Source organism: Oncorhynchus nerka, linkage group LG1 (assembly GCF_034236695.1).
Source record: "Oncorhynchus nerka isolate Pitt River linkage group LG1, Oner_Uvic_2.0, whole genome shotgun sequence".
Lineage (NCBI taxonomy): Eukaryota > Metazoa > Chordata > Actinopteri > Salmoniformes > Salmonidae > Oncorhynchus > Oncorhynchus nerka.
In genome coordinates this window covers 24,134,333-24,157,419 of record NC_088396.1, presented here as the reverse complement: position 1 = coordinate 24,157,419, position 23,087 = coordinate 24,134,333, and the positions used below count along the sequence as shown (strand labels likewise).

Sequence of the window (23,087 nt, the reverse complement as noted above, 5' to 3'; positions counted from 1 at the left end):
TATACTCGATGTCAAGTGTCCTTAAGCACTGCTAGCTTGATGTTAAGGAAATCCCCAAGTTATGGAAATCTGCTTTTGTACTAAAATGTGGAGATCCTTCGCTGCTTGACAACTATAGACCCATATCAAAATTGTCTGTACTGTCTAAGGTACTGGAGTCCTTAGTTAGTAGGCAGCTAAAGGCCTACTTCCAAAAAACAACATCTTAAATGGAATGCAATCAGGTTTTAGGTCTGGCCACAGCACTGTTTCAGCAACATTGAAGATTTTAAATGACATCCACTGTGCTCTTGATAAGAAGTTACATTGTGTGCCTGTCTTTATTGATTTGTCGAAGGCATTTGACACCGTGGACCATGCTGTATTCGTGCAAAGGTTAAAATGGTGTGGAATTACTGGTCATGCTCTAGATTGGTTTATAAATTATCTATAAAATGTGTAATGGCGGATGGTTGTAAATCTGAGTCCATAGAAGTGTGCTCAGGTGTTCCGCAGGGTTATATTTTGGGCCCACTGTTGTTCATTTTGTATATCAACAACATTGGGGATCTTATTGCAACAGCGGATGTTAATTTTTATGGGTTAAACAAAATGCATGGTATTTTCAAATGTTACAAATCATGTTACATTGGCTGGACATACTATAGAGCAAGTTAAAGTGTACAAATATTTGGGTGTGTGGGCTGATGATAAGCTGAGCTACACTGTGCATGTAGAGAACTTGATAAGGAAGCTCAATCTGAGAATGGGTTTTTATTACCGGCATGAGGCTTGTTTTCCTTTGGAGGACAGGAAGGAGTTGGTATAATGTACATTACTGGCGGTTTTAGATTTTAGTAATGTTATATACTGTTGAAGTCGAAGTTAACATACACTTATGTTGGAGTCATTAAAACTTGTTTTTCAACCACTCCACAAATGTCTTGTTAACAAACTATAGTTTTGGCAAGTCGTTTAGGACATCTACTTTGTGCATGACACAATTTTTCACAGTTTTTCCAACAATTGTTTATAGGCAGATTATTTAACTTATAATTAACTGTACCACAGGTCCAGTGGGTCAGAAGTTTACATAAACTAAGTTGACTGTGCCTTTAAACAGCTTGGAAAATTCCAGAAAATGATGTCCTGGCTTTAGAAGCTTCTGATAGGCTAATTGACATAATTTGAGTCAATTGGAGGTGTACCTGTGGATGTATTTCAAGGCCTACCTTCAAACTCAGTGCCTCTTTGCTTGACATCATGGGAAATTCAAAAGAAATTAACCAAGACCTCAGAAAAATTATTGTAGACCTCCACAAGTCTGGTTCATCCTTGGGAGCAATTTCCGAACACCTGAAGGTACCACGTTCATCTGTACAACAATAGTACGCAAGTATAAACACCATGGGACCACGCAGCCATCATACTGCTCAGGAAGGAGATGTGTTCTGTCTCCTAGAGATGAACGTACTTTGGTGCGAAAAGTGCAAATCAATCCTAGAACAACAGCAAAGGACCTTGTGAAGATGCTGAAGGAAACAGGTACAAAGTTATCTATATCCACAGTAAAACAAGTCCTATATTGACACTCGGCAAGGAAGAAGCCACTGCTCCAAAACCACCATAAAAAAGCCAGACTACGGTTTGCAACTGCACATGGGGACAAAGATCGTACTTTTTGGAGAAATGTCCTCTGTTCTGATGAAACAAAAATAGAACTGTTTGGCCATAATGGCCATCGCTATGTTTGGAGGAAAAAGGGGGAGGCTTGCAAGCCGAAGAACACCGTCCCAACCGTGGAGCACGGGGGTGGCAGCATCATGCTGTGGGGGTGCTTTGCTGCAGGAGGGACTGGTGCACTTATAGTTTATAGTTTTGTTTAATGTTGTGTTAGTGTATTACATTTACATTTAAGTCATTTAGCAGACGCTCTTATCCAGAGCGACTTAGAAATTGGTGCATTCACCTTATGACATCCAGTGGAACAGTAGCGCATCTAAATCTTTTAAGGGGGGTGAGAGGGATTACTTTATCCTATCCTAGGTATTCCTTAAAGAGGTGGGGTTTCAGGTGTCTCCGGAAGGTGGTGATTGACTCCGCTGTCCTGGCGTCGTGAGGGAGTTTGTTCCACCATTGGGGGGCCAGAGCAGCGAACAGTTTTGACTGGGCTGGTCGGGAACTGTACTTCCTCAGTGGTAGGGAGGCGAGCAGGCCAGAGGTGGATGAACGCAGTGCCCTTGTTTGGGTGTAGGGCCTGATCAGAGCCTGGAGGTACTGAGGTGCCGTTCCCCTCACAGCTCCGTAGGCAAGCACCATGGTCTTGTAGCGGATGCGAGCTTCAACTGGAAGCCAGTGGAGAGAGCGGAGGAGCGGGGTGACGTGAGAGAACTTGGGAAGGTTGAACACCAGACGGGCTGCGGCGTTCTGGATGAGTTGTAGGGGTTTAATGGCACAGGCAGGGAGCCCAGCCAACAGCGAGTTGCAGTAATCCAGACGGGAGATGACGAGTGCCTGGATTAGGACCTGCGCCGCTTCCTGTGTGAGGCAGGGTCGTACTCTGCGGATGTTGTAGAGCATGAACCTACAGGAACGGGTCACCGCCTTGATGTTAGTTGAGAACGACAGGGTGTTGTCCAGGATCACGCCAAGGTTCTTAGCGCTCTGGGAGGAGGACACAATGGAGTTGTCAACCGTGATGGCGAGATCATGGAACGGGCAGTCCTTCCCGGGAGGAAGAGCAGCTCCGTCTTGCCGAGGTTCAGCTTGAGGTGGTGATCCGTCATCCACACTGATATGTCTGCCAGACATGCAGAGATGCGATTCGCCACCTGATCATCAGAAGGGGAAAGGAGAAGATTAATTGTGTGTCGTCTGCATAGCAATGATAGGAGAGACCATGTGAGGTTATGACAGAGCCAAGTGACTTGGTGTATAGCGAGAATAGGAGAGGGCCTAGAACAGAGCCCTGGGGACACCAGTGGTGAGAGCACGTGGTGTGGAGACGGATTCTCGCCACGCCACCTGGTAGGAGCGACCTGTCAGGTAGGACGCAATCCAAGCGTGGGCCGCGCCGGAGATGCCCAACTCGGAGAGGGTGGAGAGGAGGATCTGATGGTTCACAGTATCGAAGGCAGCCGATAGGTCTAGAAGGATGAGAGCAGAGGAGAGAGAGTTAGCTTTAGCAGTGCGGAGCGCCTCCGTGATACAGAGAAGAGCAGTCTCAGTTGAATGACTAGTCTTGAAACCTGACTGATTTGGATCAAGAAGGTCATTCTGAGAGAGATAGCGGGAGAGCTGGCCAAGGACGGCACGTTCAAGAGTTTTGGAGAGAAAAGAAAGAAGGGATACTGGTCTGTAGTTGTTGACATCGGAGGGATCGAGTGTAGGTTTTTTCAGAAGGGGTGCAACTCTCGCTCTCTTGAAGACTGAAGGGACGTAGGCAGCGGTCAGGGATGAGTTGATGAGCGAGGTGAGGTAGGGGAGGAGGTCTCCGGAAATGGTCTGGAGAAGAGAGGAGGGGATCGGGTCAAGCGGGCAGGTTGTTGGGCGGCCGGCCGTCACAAGACGCGAGATTTCATCTGGAGAGAGGGGGGAGAAAGAGGTCAGAGCGCAGGGTAGGGCAGTGTGAGCAGAACCAGCGGTGTCGTTTGACTTAACAAACGAGGATCGGATGTCGTCGACCTTCTTTTCAAAATGGTTGACGAAGTCATCTGCAGAGAGGGAGGAGGGGGGAGGGGGAGGAGGATTCAGGAGGGAGGAGAAGGTTGCAAAGAGCTTCCTAGGGTTAGAGGCAGATGCTTGGAATTTAGAGTGGTAGAAAGTGGCTTTAGCAGCAGAGAGAGAAGAGGAAAATGTAGAGAGGAGGGAGTGAAAGGATGTCAGGTCCGCAGGGAGGCGAGTTTTCCTCCATTTCCGCTCGGCTGCCCGGAGCCCTGTTCTGTGAGCTCGCAATGAGTCGTTGAGCCACGGAGCGGGAGGGGAGGACCGAGCCGGCCTGGAGGATAGGGGACATAGAGAGTCAAAGGATGCAGAAAGGGAGGAGAGGAGGGTTGAGGAGGCAGAATCAGGAGATAGGTTGGAGAAGGTTTGAGCAGAGGGAAGAGATGATAGGATGGAAGAGGAGAGAGTAGCGGGGGAGAGAGAGCGAAGGTTGGGACGGCGCGATACCATCCGAGTAGGGGCAGTGTGGGAAGTGTTGGATGAGAGCGAGAGGGAGAAGGATACAAGGTAGTGGTCGGAGACTTGGAGGGGAGTAGCAATGAGGTTAGTGGAAGAACAGCATCTAGTAAAGATGAGGTCGAGCGTATTTCCTGCCTTGTGAGTAGGGGGGGAAGGTGAGAGGGTGAGGTCAAAAGAGGAGAGGAGTGGAAAGAAGGAGGCAGAGAGGAATGAGTCAAAGGTAGACGTGGGGAGGTTAAAGTCGCCCAGAACTGTGAGAGGTGAGCCGTCCTCAGGAAAGGAGCTTATCAAGGCATCAAGCTCATTGATGAACTCTCCGAGGGAACCTGGAGGGCGATAAATGATAAGGATGTTAACCTGTTGCCTCTACTTGGGACGCTTGCGTCCCAACTAGAGCTCTGGAAATGCAAATGCGCTACGCTAAATGCTAATAGTATTAGTTAAAACTCAAAAGTTCATTAAAATACACATGCAGGGTATCAAATTAAAGCTACACTCGTTGTGAATCCAGGCAACAAGTCCGATTTTAAAATGCTTTTCGGCGACAGCATGAGAAGCTATTATCTGATAGCATGCACCAATACACTACAACAGAAAAGCACAGCAGGGGACGTAAACAAAATAATTAGCATTTCGGCGTTACACAAACCGCACAATAAAATAGAAAACAGTCATTACCTTTCACCATCTTCTTTGTTGGCACTCCTAGATGTCCCATAAACACTATTGGGTCTTTATTTCGATTAAATCGGGCCATATAAAGCCAAGATATCGTTATATGTAGACTGTGTGATAAACGAAAAAAACAGCGATTTCACAACGTAACGTCATTTTTTAAATTCAAAAAGTAGACGATAAACTTTCACAAAACACTTCGAAATACGTTTGTAATGCTACTTTAGGTATTAGTAAACGTTAATAAGCGATAAAAATCATCCGTAGGCGATGTAAATATCATTAGCTGTCGTCTTGGAAAAAATTTCAGGAGAGAGCTCTTCCGGAATGATCTGGGCGGAGACCGGAGGTAAGCGGTGCCCCTCTTTCGGTTCAACCAAGAATCAAAGATGATTAAATTCACAAGATACTCGACAACATGGGGATGCTGTGGGAGTTGAATGCTCGGTCTTATCTAATTCGGCTCACTGTTAACAATTGCTGGAAGTGGCGCAAGGATATTTATTTCCATTTTCTGTGATCAGGTTTTCCTGCGCTTTCCGATGTAACGCACGTTATGTAATAGCCACAGTCGTGATTTAACCAGTTTTAAAAACGTCCGAGGGTTTCCTATCCACACATTCTAACCATATGAACGTACTATATTCCTGGCATGAGTAGCAGGGCGCTGAAATGTTGCGCGATTTTTAACAAAATGTTCAAAAAAGTAGAGGGTCGACTGAAGAGGTTAAGCTTGAAAGGGCTGGTGACTGTGACAGCATGGAATTCAAAGGAGGCGATAGACAGATGGGTAAGGGGAGAAAGAGAGAATGACCACTTGGGAGAGATGAGGATCCCGGTGCCACCACCCCGCTGACCAGAAGCTCTCGGGGTGTGCGAGAACACGTGGGCAGACGAAGAGAGAGCAGTAGGAGTAGCGGTGTTGTCTGTGGTGATCCATGTTTCCGTCAGTGCCAAGAAGTCGAGGGACTGGAGGGAGGCATAGGCTGAGATGAACTCTGCCTTGTTGGCCGCAGATCGGCAGTTCCAGAGGCTACCGGAGACCTGGAACTCCGCGTGGGTCGTGCGCGCTGGGACCACCAGATTAGGGTGGCCGCGGCCACGGGGTGTGGAGCGTTTGTATGGTCTGTGCAGAGAGGAGAGAACAGGGATAGACAGACACATAGTTGACAGGCTACACAAGAGGCTACGCTAATGTATGTAAGTTGTTTTGTCTGAAACATTGTTCCCCCTGCTGCTTTTCCCCCTGCTGCTTTTGGACCAGGTCTCTCTTGGAAAAGAGATGTTATCTCAATGAGAAAAACCTGTATAAATACAGGTTCAATTTAAAAAATACATGTAAAAAAAACAAAACAAGAGGTTATGAGTTAAAATCCCTAGTGAGGTTGAGTCCCAAGTAATCAGCATACTGTCCCTTCATATTAACACCTGAATTTAGCTGTAAAGTAACTAGTGATAGATTTACCATATTTTCACTCCAACTAAACGAAAACCTCCAGGGGACCATGACTGTTAAAATGGAATTAACAGACAGTGTCAAATGCGGGGCTCTATTTGCGTTGGCATAGCCGTCAAACACTAAAAATATTCTAAATGACATTTGTCACCTGTGTTTTCACGTGCTCAAATGTTGTCACGTGTAGTCCCATGTTATCACATGTATTTCACATTTATTCACAGCCCCCCCCCCCTCTCATGCTGATGCTGAAGGGAATGGCTCTTTTCCTCTAATTGCGGATGTTCTGTTGCCATGGCGCATGTTGCTCGGTATTGCAAGGTTCAGTGTGTGTGTGTGCGTGTGTGTGTGTGTGTGTGTGTGTGGCAGGCAGGCAGATGATTGCAGGCTGCCAGCTCTCGTTTCCTGGATGCCGATCACATTTCTGGGTGGTGGCGGGGGAAAATGAGACACCAGAAATAGCCCCCCACTACACACACATTTATACACACACCATGTCACCGTATCTTCTCTTTCTGTGTCTCGTACGACCACCGAAGTCACCCTTCTCTGATTTGCAGATGACCTGAACGAGGCCCCCCTCTGCTACACATACACACACAGAGACACACATTACTCCTTTTGCCCTCTTTACCCCTAAGGGGGTGTGTGTGTGTGTGTGTGTGTGTGCGTGTCTCGGGCGGTTGTAGAATAATTCATATTAATTGTGCGTGGACTCCTGATTAATTTCACCTTTAATGGGAAGTGAAGCTAAACGTGAGCAGCAGCTGGTCCTCAGAGATACACCGCTGACCTCTAATACAGAATTTACGGCTAATCTGGACAACAGAGAGCAAAACGGCTAATACAGTGAACCCGAGAGAATCTAATCTGAACACATCTAGCCAAATGCTAACACTGAGCTAACAGAGTAAACACATTTTAACTCTGAAGTAGACCGATGAAACATATTAGCGGTCTGCTAACCCCCGTCAACACAGGGTTAAAGGGGAATGGAAGCATTAGGATGTAGAACGCCAGCTAACTGTAATTGTAAATCGGCATATTGGCATTGTTGCATCACTGGCAAGAGAGAACGTTTTGGAACTCCCCAAAATGGCTGAATTTACAGATTAGCTCCGAGTCTGAGAATGTGTTTATTACAGAGAATGAAATAATGTTAGTTAGTGAGGCAATAAACTTACTGAAGCCATTCATGTTTGAGCCAATCGTTACCCCCGATCGAAGAGTTCGTTCTCGTAGCAGTAACAACACAGACATGCCGCCTGAAACACCTCAGCTAGAGGGTCGACGTAGGCAAACAAACTGGTGTAAGTGGGAATTCTGACAGATAATGCCTAGACTATAAATGTGTGAGTTGTAGAGAGATGGTGGCAATACAGCACAAAATCCCAGCGGATGGTGGCTGTATTACATCCAGTCAGAGGTTCCTGTCAGTCTGTCTGGATGGTGGCTGTATTACATCCAGTCAGAGGTTCCTGTCAGTCTGTCTGGGTGGTGGCTGTATTACATCCAGTCAGTCTGTCTGGATGGTGGCTGTATTACATCCAGTCAGAGTTTCCTGTCAGTCTGTCTGGATGGTGGCTGTATTACATCCAGTCAGAGGTTCCTGTCAGTCTGTCTGGATGGTGGCTGTATTACATCCAGTCAGTCTGTCTGGATGGTGGCTGTATTACATCCTGTCAGTCTGTCTGGATGGTGGCTGTATTACATCCTGTCAGTCTGTCTGGATGGTGGCTGTATTACATCCAGTCAGAGTTTCCTGTCAGTCTGTCTGGATGGTGGCTGTATTACATCCAGTCAGAGTTTCCTGTCAGTCTGTCTGGATGGTGGCTGTATTACATCCAGTCAGAGGTTCCTGTCAGTCTGTCTGGATGGTGGCTGTATTACATCCTGTCAGTCTGTCTGGATGGTGGCTGTATTACATCCTGTCAGTCTGTCTGGATGGTGGCTGTATTACATCCAGTCAGAGTTTCCTGTCAGTCTGTCTGGATGGTGGCTGTATTACATCCAGTCAGAGGTTCCTGTCAGTCTGTCTGGATGGTGGCTGTATTACATCCAGTCAGAGGTTCCTGTCAGTCTGTCTGGGTGGTGGCTGTATTACATCCAGTCAGAGGTTCCTGTCAGTCTGTCTGGGTGGTGGCTGTATTACATCCAGTCAGAGGTTCCTGTCAGTCTGTCTGGATGGTGGCTGTATTACATCCAGTCAGAGGTTCCTGTCAGTCTGTCTGGATGGTGGCTGTATTACATCCAGTCAGAGGTTCCTGTCAGTCTGTCTGGGTGGTGGTGTATTACATCCTGTCAGTCTGTCTGGATGGTGGCTGTATTACATCCTGTCAGTCTGTCAGTCTGACCCCATTTACTTGACTTGTCCATTGTTTGGTCGATAGGCTGTTGGTCAACCGGAATGTTTTTAGTCGAGCAGCGGCAAATATAGAAGACGTTTATGACACACAGGACACCTGTTTGACTCACGCCTGTCTTAATGGAGTAATCCACTGCGGAGGCCGCGGGATTGCACACCAGTATCACCAGTAGTATATTTACCGTTAATGACCATAATTAATGTCTGGTTAAGGTCATTTCTGTTAATGCGTTCAATATATTATTACCGTTGTCATTGTAGGAGTGGACACATTGTTTTCAGAGCGCACAACCAGAGCAACACTTGTGAGGTAAAGGTTTTGGTACATTTCATTCCATGTTTCATTCCAAGTTATCTTTTGTTTAGAGCGCTCCTATCAATCTTGAGTAAAGACACACACCTGATTACGCAAACTAGGCTTAGGCTACTTGGCCTGCGCGCATATGTAGGCCTCTTTTTCGTGATGGCGCCGACAGAGATGGTCACCTCGCTTCGCGTTCTCAGGAAACTATACAGTATTTAGTTTTTTTATATATTATTTCTTACACTGTGACCCCAGGAAATCTGAAGTCTTATTAGATTCAGCCGGGAAGAACTTTTGGATATAAAAGCAACATCAACTTACCAACATTACGACGAGGAATACGACTTTCCCGAAGCGGATCCTCTGTTTGGACCACCACCCAGGACAATGGATCGGATCCCAGTAGGCGACCCAAAACATAGGCGCTGCGGAAGGGGCAGATGGAGAGGTCTTCTGGTCAGGCTCCGTAGACGGGAAAATCGCTCACCACTCCTGACTATACTACTCACCAGTCTCTTGACAACAAGGTAGATGAAATTCGAACAAGGGTTGCCTTCCAGAGAGACATCAGAGATTGTAGCATTCTCTGTTTCACGGACACATGGCTTACTCAGGCTATGTTATCAGAGTCGGTACAGCCACCGGTTTCTTCACGCATCGCACCTTCAGAAACAAACATCTCTCGGGTAAGAAGGGTGGGGGTTAATGCCTTATGATTAACGAGTCATAGTGTGATCATAACAACATACAGGAACCCAAGTCCTTTTGTTCACCTGACCTAGAATTCCTTACAGTCAAATGCCGACCGCATTATCTACCAAGAGAATTGTCTTTGATTATAATCACAGCCGTGTATATCCCCCCCAAGCAGACACCTCGACGGCCCTGAAAGAACTTCATTGGACTCTATGTAAACTGGAAACCACATCCTGAGGCTGCATTTATTATAGCTGGGGATTTTAACAAGGCTAATCTGAAAACAAGGCTCCCTAAATTGTATCAGCATATCGAATGCGCGACCAAGGCTGGCAAAATTCTGGATCATTGCTACTCTAACTTCCTCAATGCATACAAAGCCCTCCCTCGCTCTCCTTTCGGCAAATCTGACCACGACTCCATTTTGTTGCTCCCAGCCAATATAGAGAGAAACTAAAACAGGAAACACCCGTACTCAGGTCTATTCAACGCTGGTCCGACCAATCTGATTCCATGCTTAAAGATTGCTTCGATCACGTGGACTGGGATATGATCTGGATAGCCTCAGACAACAACATTGATGTATACGCTGATTCGGTGTGCAAGTGCATCGGTGATGTTGTACCCACAGTGACTTAAAACCTTCCCGAACCAGAAACAGTGGATTGATGGCAGCATTTGCGCAAAACTGAAAGCGCGAACCACTGCTTTTAATCATGGCAAGGCGACCAGAAACATGACCGAATACAAACAGTGTAGCTATTCCCTCAGCAAGGCAATCAAACAAGCTAAGCGTCAGTATAGAGACAGAGTAGAGTCACAATTTAACGGCTCAGACACGAGACATACGTGGCAGGGTCTACAGTCAATCACAGATTGCAAAAAGAAAAACAGCCCCGTTGCGGACACCGATGTCTTGCTACCAGACAAACTAAACAACTTCTTTGCTCGCTTTGAGGACAATACAGTGCCACTGACACGGCCCGCAACGAAAACCTGCGGGCTCTCCTTCACCGTAGCCAACATGAGTAAAACATTTAAACGTGTTAACCCTCGCAAGGCTGCCGGCCCAGATGGCATCCCTAGCCGCGAACAGCTGGCTGGTGTGTTTATGGACATATTCAATCAATCCCTATCCCAGTCTGCTGTTCCCACATGCTTCAAGAGGGCCACCATTGTTCCTGTTCCCAAGAAAGCTAAGGTAACTGAGCTAAACAATTATCGCCCCATAGCACTCACTTCCGTCATCGTGAAGTGCTTTGAGAGACTAGTCAAGGATCATATCACCTCTACCCTACCCAACACCCTTGACCCACTCCAATTTGCTTACCGCCCCAATAGGTCCACAGACGACGCAATTGCAATCACACTGCTCTAACCCATCTGGACAAGAGGAATACCTATGTGAGAATGCTGTTCATCAATTACAGCTTAGCATTTAACACCATAGTACCCTCCAAACACGTCATTAAGCTCGAGATCCTGGGTCTCGACCCCCACCCTGGAAACAGCAGAGGGAGCACCCCTCGATCCACATCGACGGGACTGTAGTGGAGAAGGTGGAAAGTTTTTAAGTTCCTCGGCGTACACATCACGGACAAACTGAAATGATCCACCCACACAGACAGCGTGGTGAAGAAGGCGCAACAGCGCCTCTTCAACCTCAGGAGGCTGAAGAAATTTGGCTTGTCACCTAAAACACTTACAAACTTTTACAGATGCACAATTGAGAGCATCCTGTCGGGCTGTATCCCCGCCTGGTACGGCAATTTCTCTGTCCACAACCGTAAGGCTCTCCAGAGGTTAGTGAGGTCTGCACAACGCATCACTGGGGGCAAACTACCTGCCGTCCAGGACACCTACACCACCCGATGTCGCAGAAAGGCCAAAAAGATAATCAAGGACAACAACCACCCGAGCCACTGCCTGTTCACCCCGCTATCATCCAGAAGGCGAGGTCAGTACAGGTGCATCAATGCTGGGACCGAGAGACTGAAAATCAGCTTCTATCTCAAGGCCACCAGACTGTTAAACAGCCATCACTAACATTGAGTGGCTGCTGCCAACATACTGACTCAAATCTCTAGCCACTTTAATAATTAAAAAATGGATTTAATGAAGGTATCACTAGTCACTTTAAACAATGCCACTTTATATAATGTGTACATATCCTACATTACTCATCTCATATGTATATACTGCTCTATACCATCTACTGCATCTTGCCTATGCCGTTCGGCCATCGCTCATCCATATATTTATATGTACATGTTCTTATGCATTCCTTTACACTTGTGTGTATAAGGTAGTTGTGAAATTGTTACATTTCTGGTTAGATATTACTGCACGGTCGGAACTAGAAGTACAAGCATTTCGCTACACTCTGCTACCCATGTGTATGTGACCAATAAATTTGATTTGATTTGAGAAATGTGCCCATTTGGGGATCTGATACTATTTCTGATTGTCTTAACTCACCATCACTGTGGAGCTTCTCACAGTATTTTTTCTTCGCCTTAAAAAGCAAGTAAAAGTCTATTTTCACATCCATTGAGAATGACATTAGTTCTTCAACGTGGCCTATTTGAAAAGTCTTTCCAGCTCTCTCCCTTTCGATAACCACTCAGCATGAAAGAGGAAAAAATGTCATGCTCTGATCCGGTGTCATAAAAAAAGGCCTACCTGATTACTTCTTATCCCTTGCACGAAATGGCTTACAGCTGTGTCTGTCTGTCCAGAGCTCACTGGCATGGGAAACTGAGGGCCCAGAATATTTTATACAATGTTGCAAGTTTGCTAGCTTGAGCTTCAGGCTGGACACATTAATAGTTAATACAATGTGTCAAGTTCCTTACAGACAGGCCATGCTTAGCCAATGTGATTTATAGGATATTTATTTTTATCCTGCGGCCTACAATGCTTTTATTTGTTGGCTTTATGTAGGCTATATTTTTTACATATTGGCAATATAAGTTACTTTATAATTTGTATCATTTTCATTTAGATAGAATTGTGATTAACCACATGACATTGATTATGAGATACGAAGACTTTATAAATTAAAGGAAACTGTTCCGTGAAAATGTGCACATGAACATCATAACTGGCACAGGATAACTTGGCACTCCAAATGGAAAAGGTTTCCACCCGCAGGTGTAGCCTGTTTCCAGCAACTTCAGGAGCATAACGGCAGAATCTGTGGAGGAGGAGGAGAGTCTGGTTGGGAACAGGTTTTATTCTTCTGGTTATATTGAGCTCTGGTTCCCTCTTTAGTCATTTGTGTGTCTTAATGTTTAATTCAGTGCTTAAAGCATCAGGCGAAGTAGCCTACATAGAGTTGATTTTATTCAAACACAGGGTTTGTCTATATATATGGAAAAATAACAATCGATTGGTCGAAACAGACGACTCACGTCGATCAATATTTTTTTTAGTTGGGGACAGCCCTATACTGCAGGATTACATTAGATTAGAGAAGGGCTGATATAGGGAGATGGAGGTGAAGACGAACTGTGAGGGAGAGATGGAGCGTATTTGAAAACAGACAGAGAGATTGTGGGGCAAAAATAGAAAGAGTTACAAGAGAGGGAAAGAGGAAATAAAAAATAAGGGAAGCAGGATGAATGGAAAGACAGTGACATAGAGAGGTGGAGATGGATGGGAAGAGTGTGGAGGGAGAGAGGGCTAGATAAATATGAAGGGAGGGAAGCAGACCCTCTACACCCTCTCTTCTTACTGAGTGGGAGTAAAAGGAAGTAGGATGGAAAGAGAGGAAGTTGAAGAGAGGGGGGAAAGCTGAAGGAGGCGTGGACAGAGAATGAGGATGGAAACAAACGAATTGAGATCGATACAGAAAGAAGGTAGAGCCGAGAGGAAGAGCATATGGATGAGTGGAGATGGAGAGAGATGTGTGTAGAAATGGATGAAAAGAGAGGAAGTTGAGGATGCAGAGAGAGATGTGTGTAGAAATGGATGGAAAGAGAGGAAGTTGAGGATGCAGAGAGAGATGTGTGTAGAAATGGATGGAAAGAGAGGAAGTTGAGGATGCAGAGAGAGATGTGTGTAGAAATGGATGGAAAGAGAGGAAGTTGAGGATGCAGAGAGAGATGTGTGTAGAAATGGATGGAAAGAGAGGAAGTTGAGGATGCAGAGAGAGATGTGTGTAGAAATGGATGGAAAGAGAGGAAGTTGAGCGCTGTTCTTGTAACGTGCTGCGTGCTGTCAGGGCTGCGGCCCAGAATGTGTAGGCCTGCCATCTCCCACTGCCTAATGGGCTCTTAAACGCTGATATAAAGCACCCTCTCTCTCTGCTTCGTCTCTCGCTCTGTCTGTTGTCCCCCTTGCTGTCTATCAATTCAAAGGGCTTCATTGGCATTGGAAATGTATGTTTACATTGCCAAAGCAAGTGAAAAAGATAGTAAACAAAAGTGAACAGTAAACATTAAACTCACAACATTTTCAAAGGAATAGAGACATGTCATATTATGGCTGTGTTGTGTACAACGATGTGTTAATTAAAGGACCAAAGGGAAAATACAACAATATAAATATGGGTTGTATTTATAAAGGTGTTTGGTCTTAACTGGTTGCCCTTTTCTTGTGGCAACAGGTCACACATCTTGCTGCTTTGATGACACACTGGTATTTCACCTAATTGATATGGATGTTTATCAAAATTGGATTTGTGGGTCTGTGTTATCTGAGGGAAATACATTGCATTCTAAAATGGATTTAATCAATGTTTTGTCCTCATCAATTTACACACAAATCTCCATAGTGACAAAGCGAAAACAGATTTTTCGAAATATTTGATCAGAAATACCTTATTTAAGTAATTATTCAGACCCTTTGCTATGAGACTCGAATTGAGCTCAGGTGCATCCTGTTTCCATTGATCATCCTTGAGAGGTTTCTACAACTTGATTGGAGTCCAGCTGTGGTAAATTCAATTGATTGGACATGATTTGGAAAGGTACACACCTGTCTGTATGAGGTCCCACAGTTGACAGTGTATGTCAGACTGGGAGGCTAGTCGGTATCGAAGGAAGGATGAACGGAGCAAAGTACAGAGGTCCTTGAGTGAAAAATCTATTCCCCCTCAGGAGACTGAAAAGATTTGGCATGGGTCCTCAGATCCTCAAAAGGTTCTACAGCTGCACCTTCGAGAGCATCCTGACGGGTTGCATCACTGCCAGCTATGGCAACTGCTCGGGCTCCAACCACAAGGCACTACAGAGGGTAGTGTGTACGGCCCAGTACATCACTGCGGCCAAGCTTCCTGCCATCCAGGACCTCTATACCAAGCGGTGTCAGAGGAAGGTCTTAAAAATTGTCAAAGACTCCAGCAACCCTAGTCCTAAACTGTTCTCTCTGCTATCGCACGGCAAGCTGTACCAGAGCGCCAAGTCTAGGTCCAAGAGGCTTCTAAACAGCTTCTACCCCCAAGCCATAAGACTCCTGAACATCTATTTAAATGGCTTCCCATACTATTTGCATTGCCCCCCCTCCCACCCACCCATTTTACGCTGCTGCTACTCTCTGTTATTACCTATGCCTAGTCACTTTAATAACTCTACCTACATGTACATATTACCTCGACTAACCGGTGCCCCCGCACATTGACTCTGTACCGGTATCTCGCTATTGTTATTTTACTGCTGCTCTTTAATTATTTGTTACTTTTATAGATTTTTCGGGGATATTTTTTCTTAATACTACATTGGTGGTTAAGGGCTTGTTAGTAGGCATTTCACTGTAAGGTCTACCTGTTGTATTCGGCGCATGTGACAAATACAATTTGAATTGATGAAAACCTTCTCCAGAACACTCAGGACCTCAAACTGGGTCGAATGTTCAACTTCCAACAGGACAACAACCCTAAGCACACAGCCAACACAACACAGGTGTGTATTTGTGGACAAGTCTCTGAATGTCCTTGAGTTGCCCAGCCAGAGCCCGGAATTGAACACGATCGAACATCTCTGGAGAGACGTGAAAATAGCTGTGCAGTGACGCTCCCCATCCAACCTGACAGAGCTTGAGAGGCTCTGCAGAGAAGAATGGGAGAAAATCGGCATATACAGGCTTGGGCGGCAGGGTAGCCTAGTGGTTAGAGTGTTGGACTAGTATCCGAAAGGTTGCAAGAATTTGTTCTTAACTGACTTGCCGAGTTAAATAAAGGTACAAATAAATAAATAAATAAAAAATACCCAGCACTTTGGTGCTGCCAAAGGTGCTTCAACAAAGTACTGAGTAAAGGTTCTTAATACTTATGTAAATGTGAGATTTCAGTGAATTTTTTTAATGTACTTGTTTTTGCTTTGTCATTATGGGGTATTGTGTGTAGATTGATGAGGGGGGGAAATGATCTCATCCATTTTAGAATAAGGCTGTAACGTAACAAAATGTGGAAAAAGTCTTAAGGGTCTGAATATTTTCCGAATGCACTGTATGTGTCTCTAATATGGTCATACATTTGGTAGGAGGTTAGGAAGTGCAGCTCAGTTTCCACCTCATTTGTGGGCAGTGTGCACATAGCCTGTCTTCTCTTGAGAGCCAGGTCTGCCTACGGCGGCCTCTCTCAATAGCAAGGCTATGCTCACTGAGTCTGTACATAGTCAAAGATGTCCTTAATTTTGGGTCAGTCACAGTGGTCAGGTATTCTGCCACTGTGTACTCTCTGTTTAGGGCCACATACCATTCCAGTTTGCTCTATTTTTTTGTGTCAAGTAATTATGTGTCAAGTAATGTGTCAAGTAAATATCTTTTGGTTTTCTCATGATTTGGTTGGGTCTAATTGTGCTATATTTCTGTGTCGTATCTCTCGCTCTCTTTTCCTCTCCCTTTCTCTGTGTCATCCCTCTGTCGCCCCTCTCTCTTTCTTTGTTATCCTTCTCTCGCTCTTTCTCTCTGTCCCTCTCGCTCTTTCTCTGTCTCTGCCTCTCTGAACTCTCTCCCCTGTGTCTGCCTCTCTCCCCTGTGTCTCTGAACTCTCCCCCCTGTGTCTCTGCCTCTCCCCCTGTGTCTCTGCCACTCTTCCCCCTGTGTCTCTGAACTCTCCCCTCTGTGTCTCTGCCACTCTCCCCCCTGTGTCTCTGCCAATCTCCCCGCTGTCTCTCTGCCTCTCTCCCCTGTGTCTCTGAGCTCTCTCCCCTGTGTCTCTGAGCTCTCTCCCCTGTGTCTCTGAACTCTCTCCCCTGTGTCTCTGAACTCTCTCCCCTGTGTCTCTGAACTCTCTCCCCTGTGTCTCTGAACTCTCTCCCCTGTGTCTCTGCCTCTCTCCCCTGTGTCTCTGAACTCTCTCCCCTGTGTCTCTGAACTCTCTCCCCTGTGTCTCTGAACTCTCTCCCCTGTGTCTCTGCCTCTCCCCCCTGTGTCTCTGCCACTCTTCCCCCTGTGTCTCTGAACTCTCCCCTCTGTGTCTCTGCCACTCTCCCCTCTGTGTCTCTGCCACTCTCCCCCTGTGTCTCTGCCACTCTCCCCCTGTGTCTCTGCCAATCTCCCCGCTGTCTCTCTGCCTCTCTCCCCTGTGTCTCTGAGCTCTCTCCCCTGTGTCTCTGCCACTCTCCCCTGTGTCTCTGAACTCTCTCCCCTGTGTCTCTGAACTCTCTCCCCTGTGTCTCTGAACTCTCTCCCCTGTGTCTCTGCCTCTCTCCCCTGTGTCTCTGCCTCTCTCCCCTGTGTCTCTGCCTCTCCCCCTGTGTCTCTGAACTCTCTCCCCTGTGTCTCTGCCTCTCTCCCCTGTGTCTCTGCCACTCTCCCCTGTGTCTCTGAACTCTCTCCCCTGTGTCTCTGCCTCTCTCCCCTGTGTCTCTGCCTCTCTCCCCTGTGTCTCTGCCTCTCTCCCCTGTGTCTCTGCCACTCTACCCTGTGTCTCTGCCTCTCTGAACTCTCTCCCCTGTGTCTCTGCCTCTCTCCCCTGTGTCTCTGCCTCTCTCCCCTGTGTCTCTGCCTCTCTCCCCTGTGTCTCTGAACTCTCTCCCCTGTGTCTCTGAACTCTCTCCCCTGTGTCTCTGAACTCTCTCCCCTGTGTCTCTGCCTCTCTGAACTCTCTCCCCTGTGTCTCTCCCTCCAATCTCCTTTACTGTGAAGTATTGAGCTGTGGTTTTGTTGTTGATGTTGTGTTTGGGTGTGTGCGCGTGCATGTGTGTATGTGTTTGTTTGTTGGTTTCCGTACATCTTCTCTCACTCTCCTCCATGTGCATCATCTCTATAATGTAAATTAACGTGTTTTTTTCCCTTTCTCTCTCTCCCTCCCTCATTCTCCCCTCTCCAGGCTCCATAATGCGTTCTACCCCCAGGATCCAGTGTTCTCTCTTACTTTGCTCCATGTCCTTTCAGCCCCTCTCCATGGCTTGGCCAACGCATTCGTCTTTGGCCTGGACAGAGACACCTGGAGCCAGCTCAGTCCTACAGGCATACAGGTACAACCCTCACCTGAACACTTCACTTTTCGCCCTCCCATCTTGTGGTCTAATCATAAGCTTTCCTGGCCCCGTAAACACCTCTACTCTCTTGTTCAGCGAAATGGTCTGAGTAAATACTTCCTTCCAAATGTCTTTGAAAGTAATTAAATAGTATTTTAACCCAGGTCTGGTGCTGTGCGACTCCACACACTGCTGAGTGGCTGTATTTCAAATCAAAGTTTATTTGTCACGTGCGCTGAATACAACCTAACAGTGAAACGCTTACTTACAGGCCCTAAACAGCAGTGCAATTTTTAAGTAAAAAAATAGGTATTAGGTGAACAATAGATAAGTAAATAAATAAAATAAAAAACATTAAGAAGACAGTGAAAAATAACAGTAGCGAGACTACAATCTACTCAGCCCATTTCGCTGAACAAGAGAGTAGAGGTGTTTAGGGGGCCAGGAAAGCTTATGATTAGACCACAAGATGGGAGGGAGATTACAGACACACACACACACACACCCTGCTGTTGTTCTTAATGGAGAGTGAGCACACTCAGAGAGAGAGAGAGAGAGAGAGGAGTCAGATGTGACCTTCAACCTAAATGTCAGTGAAGATGTGTGTATCCGCGGAGTGTTTGTGAGAGAGTGAGGCAGAGAGAAGGGAACAGAGATATAGACCTGATTGTGTCTATGTTTGAGCAACGGGGTGTGTGTGTGTGTGTGTGTGTGTGTGTGTGTGAGAGAGAGAAACAGAGAAATAGACATATGAGTGTGTTTGAGCAACTGGGAGTTATGTGTTTGTGTGTGCGTGCGTTTGTGTATGTGCGTTCTCTTTCATGACTAACAGGCAGTTGGTATTCATCATGGCATACGACTCCCACACACATCAGGTGTGAGATTGGTGGGGGGTGGCGTATCCGTAACAGCGTCAAAACATTATTCCCCTCCGCAGCAAGTCCACACTTTCACGCTCGCTCTCTCTCTCTCTCTCTCTCTCTCTCTCTCTCTCTCTCTCTTTCTCTCTCTCGCTCTCTGTTGCTATCTCTCTTCCTCTGTTTCTATTTTGTTATCTCATCCTCTGTCGTTCATATCTCTCCCTCTGTTTCTTTTTCTCTCTCTGTCTGTCTAATTTTCTATCTGTCGTTCATATCTCTCTCCTTTGTTACGCGTTCTCTCTCATCCTCCCCCTCTGTGGCTTGCACTCTCTCTCTGTCTCTCCCCCCTCTCCCCCTCTGTGGCTTGCACTCTCTCTGTCTCCCCCCCCCCCTCTCCCTCTGTGATATTGATCAGTTTTCTAACCATGCGGCTCAACTGCCTGTGGCACTACAATCAGCACACATCTCGTCTCTGCCAAATGTGTGCGTGTCTGTCTCTTTGTGTGTGTGTGTGTGTGTGTGTGTGTGTGTGTGTGAGAGAGAGAGACTGTTAACTCTGAGAATATGTGTTTCTGTGTGTGATCCTAGTTGGCGCTGCAGTCTCGGCTGTGTGACAGGACGCGTATCAGGGAGTACCATCCTGGGGCGGTGCACTACACACAGGCTGAGCTGGGGGACTTCAGTGACGAGGATGATGATGACACCAACGTCCTTTTCTACTCCCCTGACATGACCCTGAAAGACAGAGGACCCTAAGAAACAGACAGACCGAGACAGACAGACAGACCGAGACAGACAGACAGACAGACAGAGACAGACAGAGACAGACAGAGACAGACAGACAGAGACAGACAGAGACAGACAGACAGACAGACAGACAGACAGACAGACAGACAGACAGATTCATTCTGAGGGGTGATACATAGGGAGGAAGAGAGAAAGGGAGCAAAGGAGGGATAGTGAGGGGTTTCTGTGGTAGATCTGTCAGGATCCATTATTAATCCACATCCTTTACTATTTAATAACCTCCAACTACACACACACACACACACACACACACACTATCCTGCCTTTCTGTCTGACTTACACAGCATCGTAACAGAACCAGCGAAGCAGCTATAGTGCTTTAAACAGCCTTCAAACCTAATGCTACACACTAGCCTGGGTGCCAGTCTGACTCTGCTTCAGTCCTAGTCAACAACTGCAGAGCTGGCTAAGGAAACAACAGGCTGTCCTGGTACCCAGGCTAGCATATCACTAGTCCCAAGGGGCTTCCTCTCCTCACCTCCTTTCCTTCATCTGCACTGATCTGAAAAGACGGCATAGGTGAAAGCAAAATGTGTGTTGAATGTTCAAAGGAGAGGAAAACAGTTAAGACTATTGACATGTACCCAGGTACTGCATAGTCACTTGGCTGACAGAATTAATTCTCTCCATGTTATTTTTACATTCACATGTTTTTGTCATTTAGCAGACTCTCTTATCCAGAGCGATTTACAGGAGAAATTAGAGTTGAGTGCCTTGCTCAAGGACACATCGACAGATTTTTCACCAAGTCGGCTCGTGGATTTGCACCAGCGACCTTTCGGTTACTGGCCCAACACTCTTAACCTCTAGACTACCTGCTGCTTATGCTATTAGCTTGTGTTTATTATGTTATTTGTGGCTTCTTTTTCATACTGTATGACTACTGTTAGCAAATCCCTCCCAAGAACATGTTGCGATCACGATAATGCCCAGCATTATATGTGACTTACTGAGCTCTGAGGGTTATAATACAACGCAAGTTAAACAAGTTAGCTAGCTAACTTACCTGAATATTCTGATATAACTTTTTGTTTTTTAGAAAGATAAGCTTGAAATGGCCATGGTCTAATTGACTCGACAACCAAAACGCAAAACTAAGTTTAGCTTTCTTAATTAACCAGAAAATCAGTAGTCAATTTCTGGTTGTTTATCAGTTAGCAGGCTAACTCATTGATCATGCTTTGTAGTATAACCCTCTGGTGCTAATGCTACAGTAGCTGACCATACAGCTTCTCTAACTCAACATGCATAAAAGGCCTCCATTCAAAACAGACAGATAAATGGAGGGAGACAAAATGCAAAGAAGGGGAGGGGGTGATGGAATTGTGAAACCAAGATGGGGAGAGGGAGTGAAGAGATAACTTAGAACAATTCATGTCCCAACGATAGCTGGGGATTTAAACGAACAAAATCCAGTATTTGAACCGCTTAACTTCTATCATATCTGTTGTTGTCTTTACATATGGCGTTACTAATGTTGCTACTCTTGTAAAATGTCCATTGTTTTTCGTACTTTTATGCATCTGTATGTTGTTATTCCATGAAATGCTGTGGTCTGCCCACAGGTTTGAGTTTGTTTGATAAACTGTTATACTGTATTTATAAGAGACAATGTACTGTATATATATATTAGTGCATACGCTATATTTTTGTATGGATGCTTTTGACTGGAATGTGAAAAGGTTTTGGTGACCCCTAAATGGTCTCCATGTCCTCCTGTTTAGGCCTCAATGGGGGTGGAAGCAGTACAATTGAACACACACACACTTTCTTAAAATGTGTCTCACACACTTACACTCTTTCTTTGATGCCTGTCTCACACACACACACTCACACACACACTCACACTCACACACACTTTGACACACAGCCACCTGTCTCTTTGATGTAGCGGCTGCCACAAGGACAGTAGGAGCCTCTGACGGCCTGTCATTTACCTTCGACACTATGTCATTGGCTGACATCTAGAGAACCGCAATGTGATTAGCAGGCTATTAGAGGTGCTGTGTGGTTGACGGGCTGATGAAAAGAGAGATGTGATTTTGCTGAACATCCTGACAAGGATGTCGCTCCTTTCCCAAATCAACCCCCGTAGCCCCAGTGCACTTATGGAGAACTGGATAGCTATTAGTGAAACAGACATCTACACAAGTGCATAGGAGATATGGGGCAAGGGGTCCATTTGGGGATGCGCATATAGACCTAACACAGAATCCTATCTACACATAATTATACAGTCCCCTCTCAAACCACGTACAATCGCTGCACCAATCCTAGTTTAGGCAAACTTCTATTGTTCTGCTGCACTCAATCTAATAAACAAGCAGGATACACATTTCACAAGTGGCTGTGTTTATTCTCCTGTCACATTGTCAACCATGTCAATCATGGATCATATATAGGGAAATATGGTAACACAACACTGTGTGTGTGTGTGTGTGTGTGCCTGCCAAATCGTGTCTCTGGGGTAGAATCATGGATATGAATTATTCTGCTAACCCCATTGGCCTCTGCCATTGCCATGTCTCCAAATCTGGTTAACTGGATTTTGATTTATGAAAAAGTGTCCATGGTCCTCCAGAAATCTACCCCCACCACTCCGTTTGAACGTCTCTGTAAAAAAAAAAAACTCAAAGTGCCTGGAAATAACAATCTGATTGTCACACGGGAATAATTATTGCCACAGTATCGTTGCATGTGATGTAATTGGATACTACTGAACATTCGCAGCACACAAGCATGGCTGCACGCACTGCGTACTAAAGCCTCGCCTCTCTGAGTCACTTCTAGTAGGTCTCAGAGTAGGCCTAGTTTATAGAGAGTTTAACAGTCTGGTAGAATGTGTTTGAAAGAATGCGTGTGATAGAAATAGACAGTAGCCTATGTGGGAGAGAAAGAGACTGATCGATCGTGTGTTTGTCTGTGTGTCACAATGGGAGAGAGAGCATTAAATAGCCTACATTTTTGGACTCGCACAAACTTAACTTCCCGATAGAGGCCAACTGGGAATGGTGCCTCGCTTTCTCAATTCAATTAAAATGTGCTTTATTGGCATGGAAAACAGGCTTTGTTTACATTGCCAAAGCAAGCGAAAAGACAATAAACAAATGTGAAATAAGGAATCAGGAATTAACGGTAGCCTAAACTTTTTAGAGTAGTAGTAGTAGTAGGGGTTAGTGCCCCCCCCCCTCGATATCACCAAATTATTTTCCTAAAACATTTCCCTGCTGTCACTGTTCTTGCTGAACAAAACTTCTCCTCTGTGTCATCACAAACGATTGGTGGTAAATTGATCTCTTTTTTAAAAAAGTTGTAGATATATTCCAATGAAGTTAGA

At 45.8% G+C, this 23,087-nt stretch overlaps 1 protein-coding gene across 3 annotated transcripts in view; it reads left to right on the top strand.

Annotated features, from left to right (window-relative positions):
- The window catches only part of si:dkey-100n23.5, a 119,971-nt gene extending 97,878 nt beyond the window's left edge, over positions 1–22,093 (top strand). For all 3 annotated transcript variants that reach the window (XM_029653635.2, XM_029653708.2, XM_029653778.2), the window contains 2 exons: positions 17,933–18,080; positions 19,532–22,093. In XM_029653635.2, the coding sequence (XP_029509495.1) occupies positions 17,933–18,080; positions 19,532–19,699 (316 nt within the window). In that variant the 3' untranslated portion in view covers positions 19,700–22,093. The remainder of the gene's footprint in view (positions 1–17,932; positions 18,081–19,531) is intronic.
- Positions 22,094–23,087: the final 994 nt, after the last annotated feature.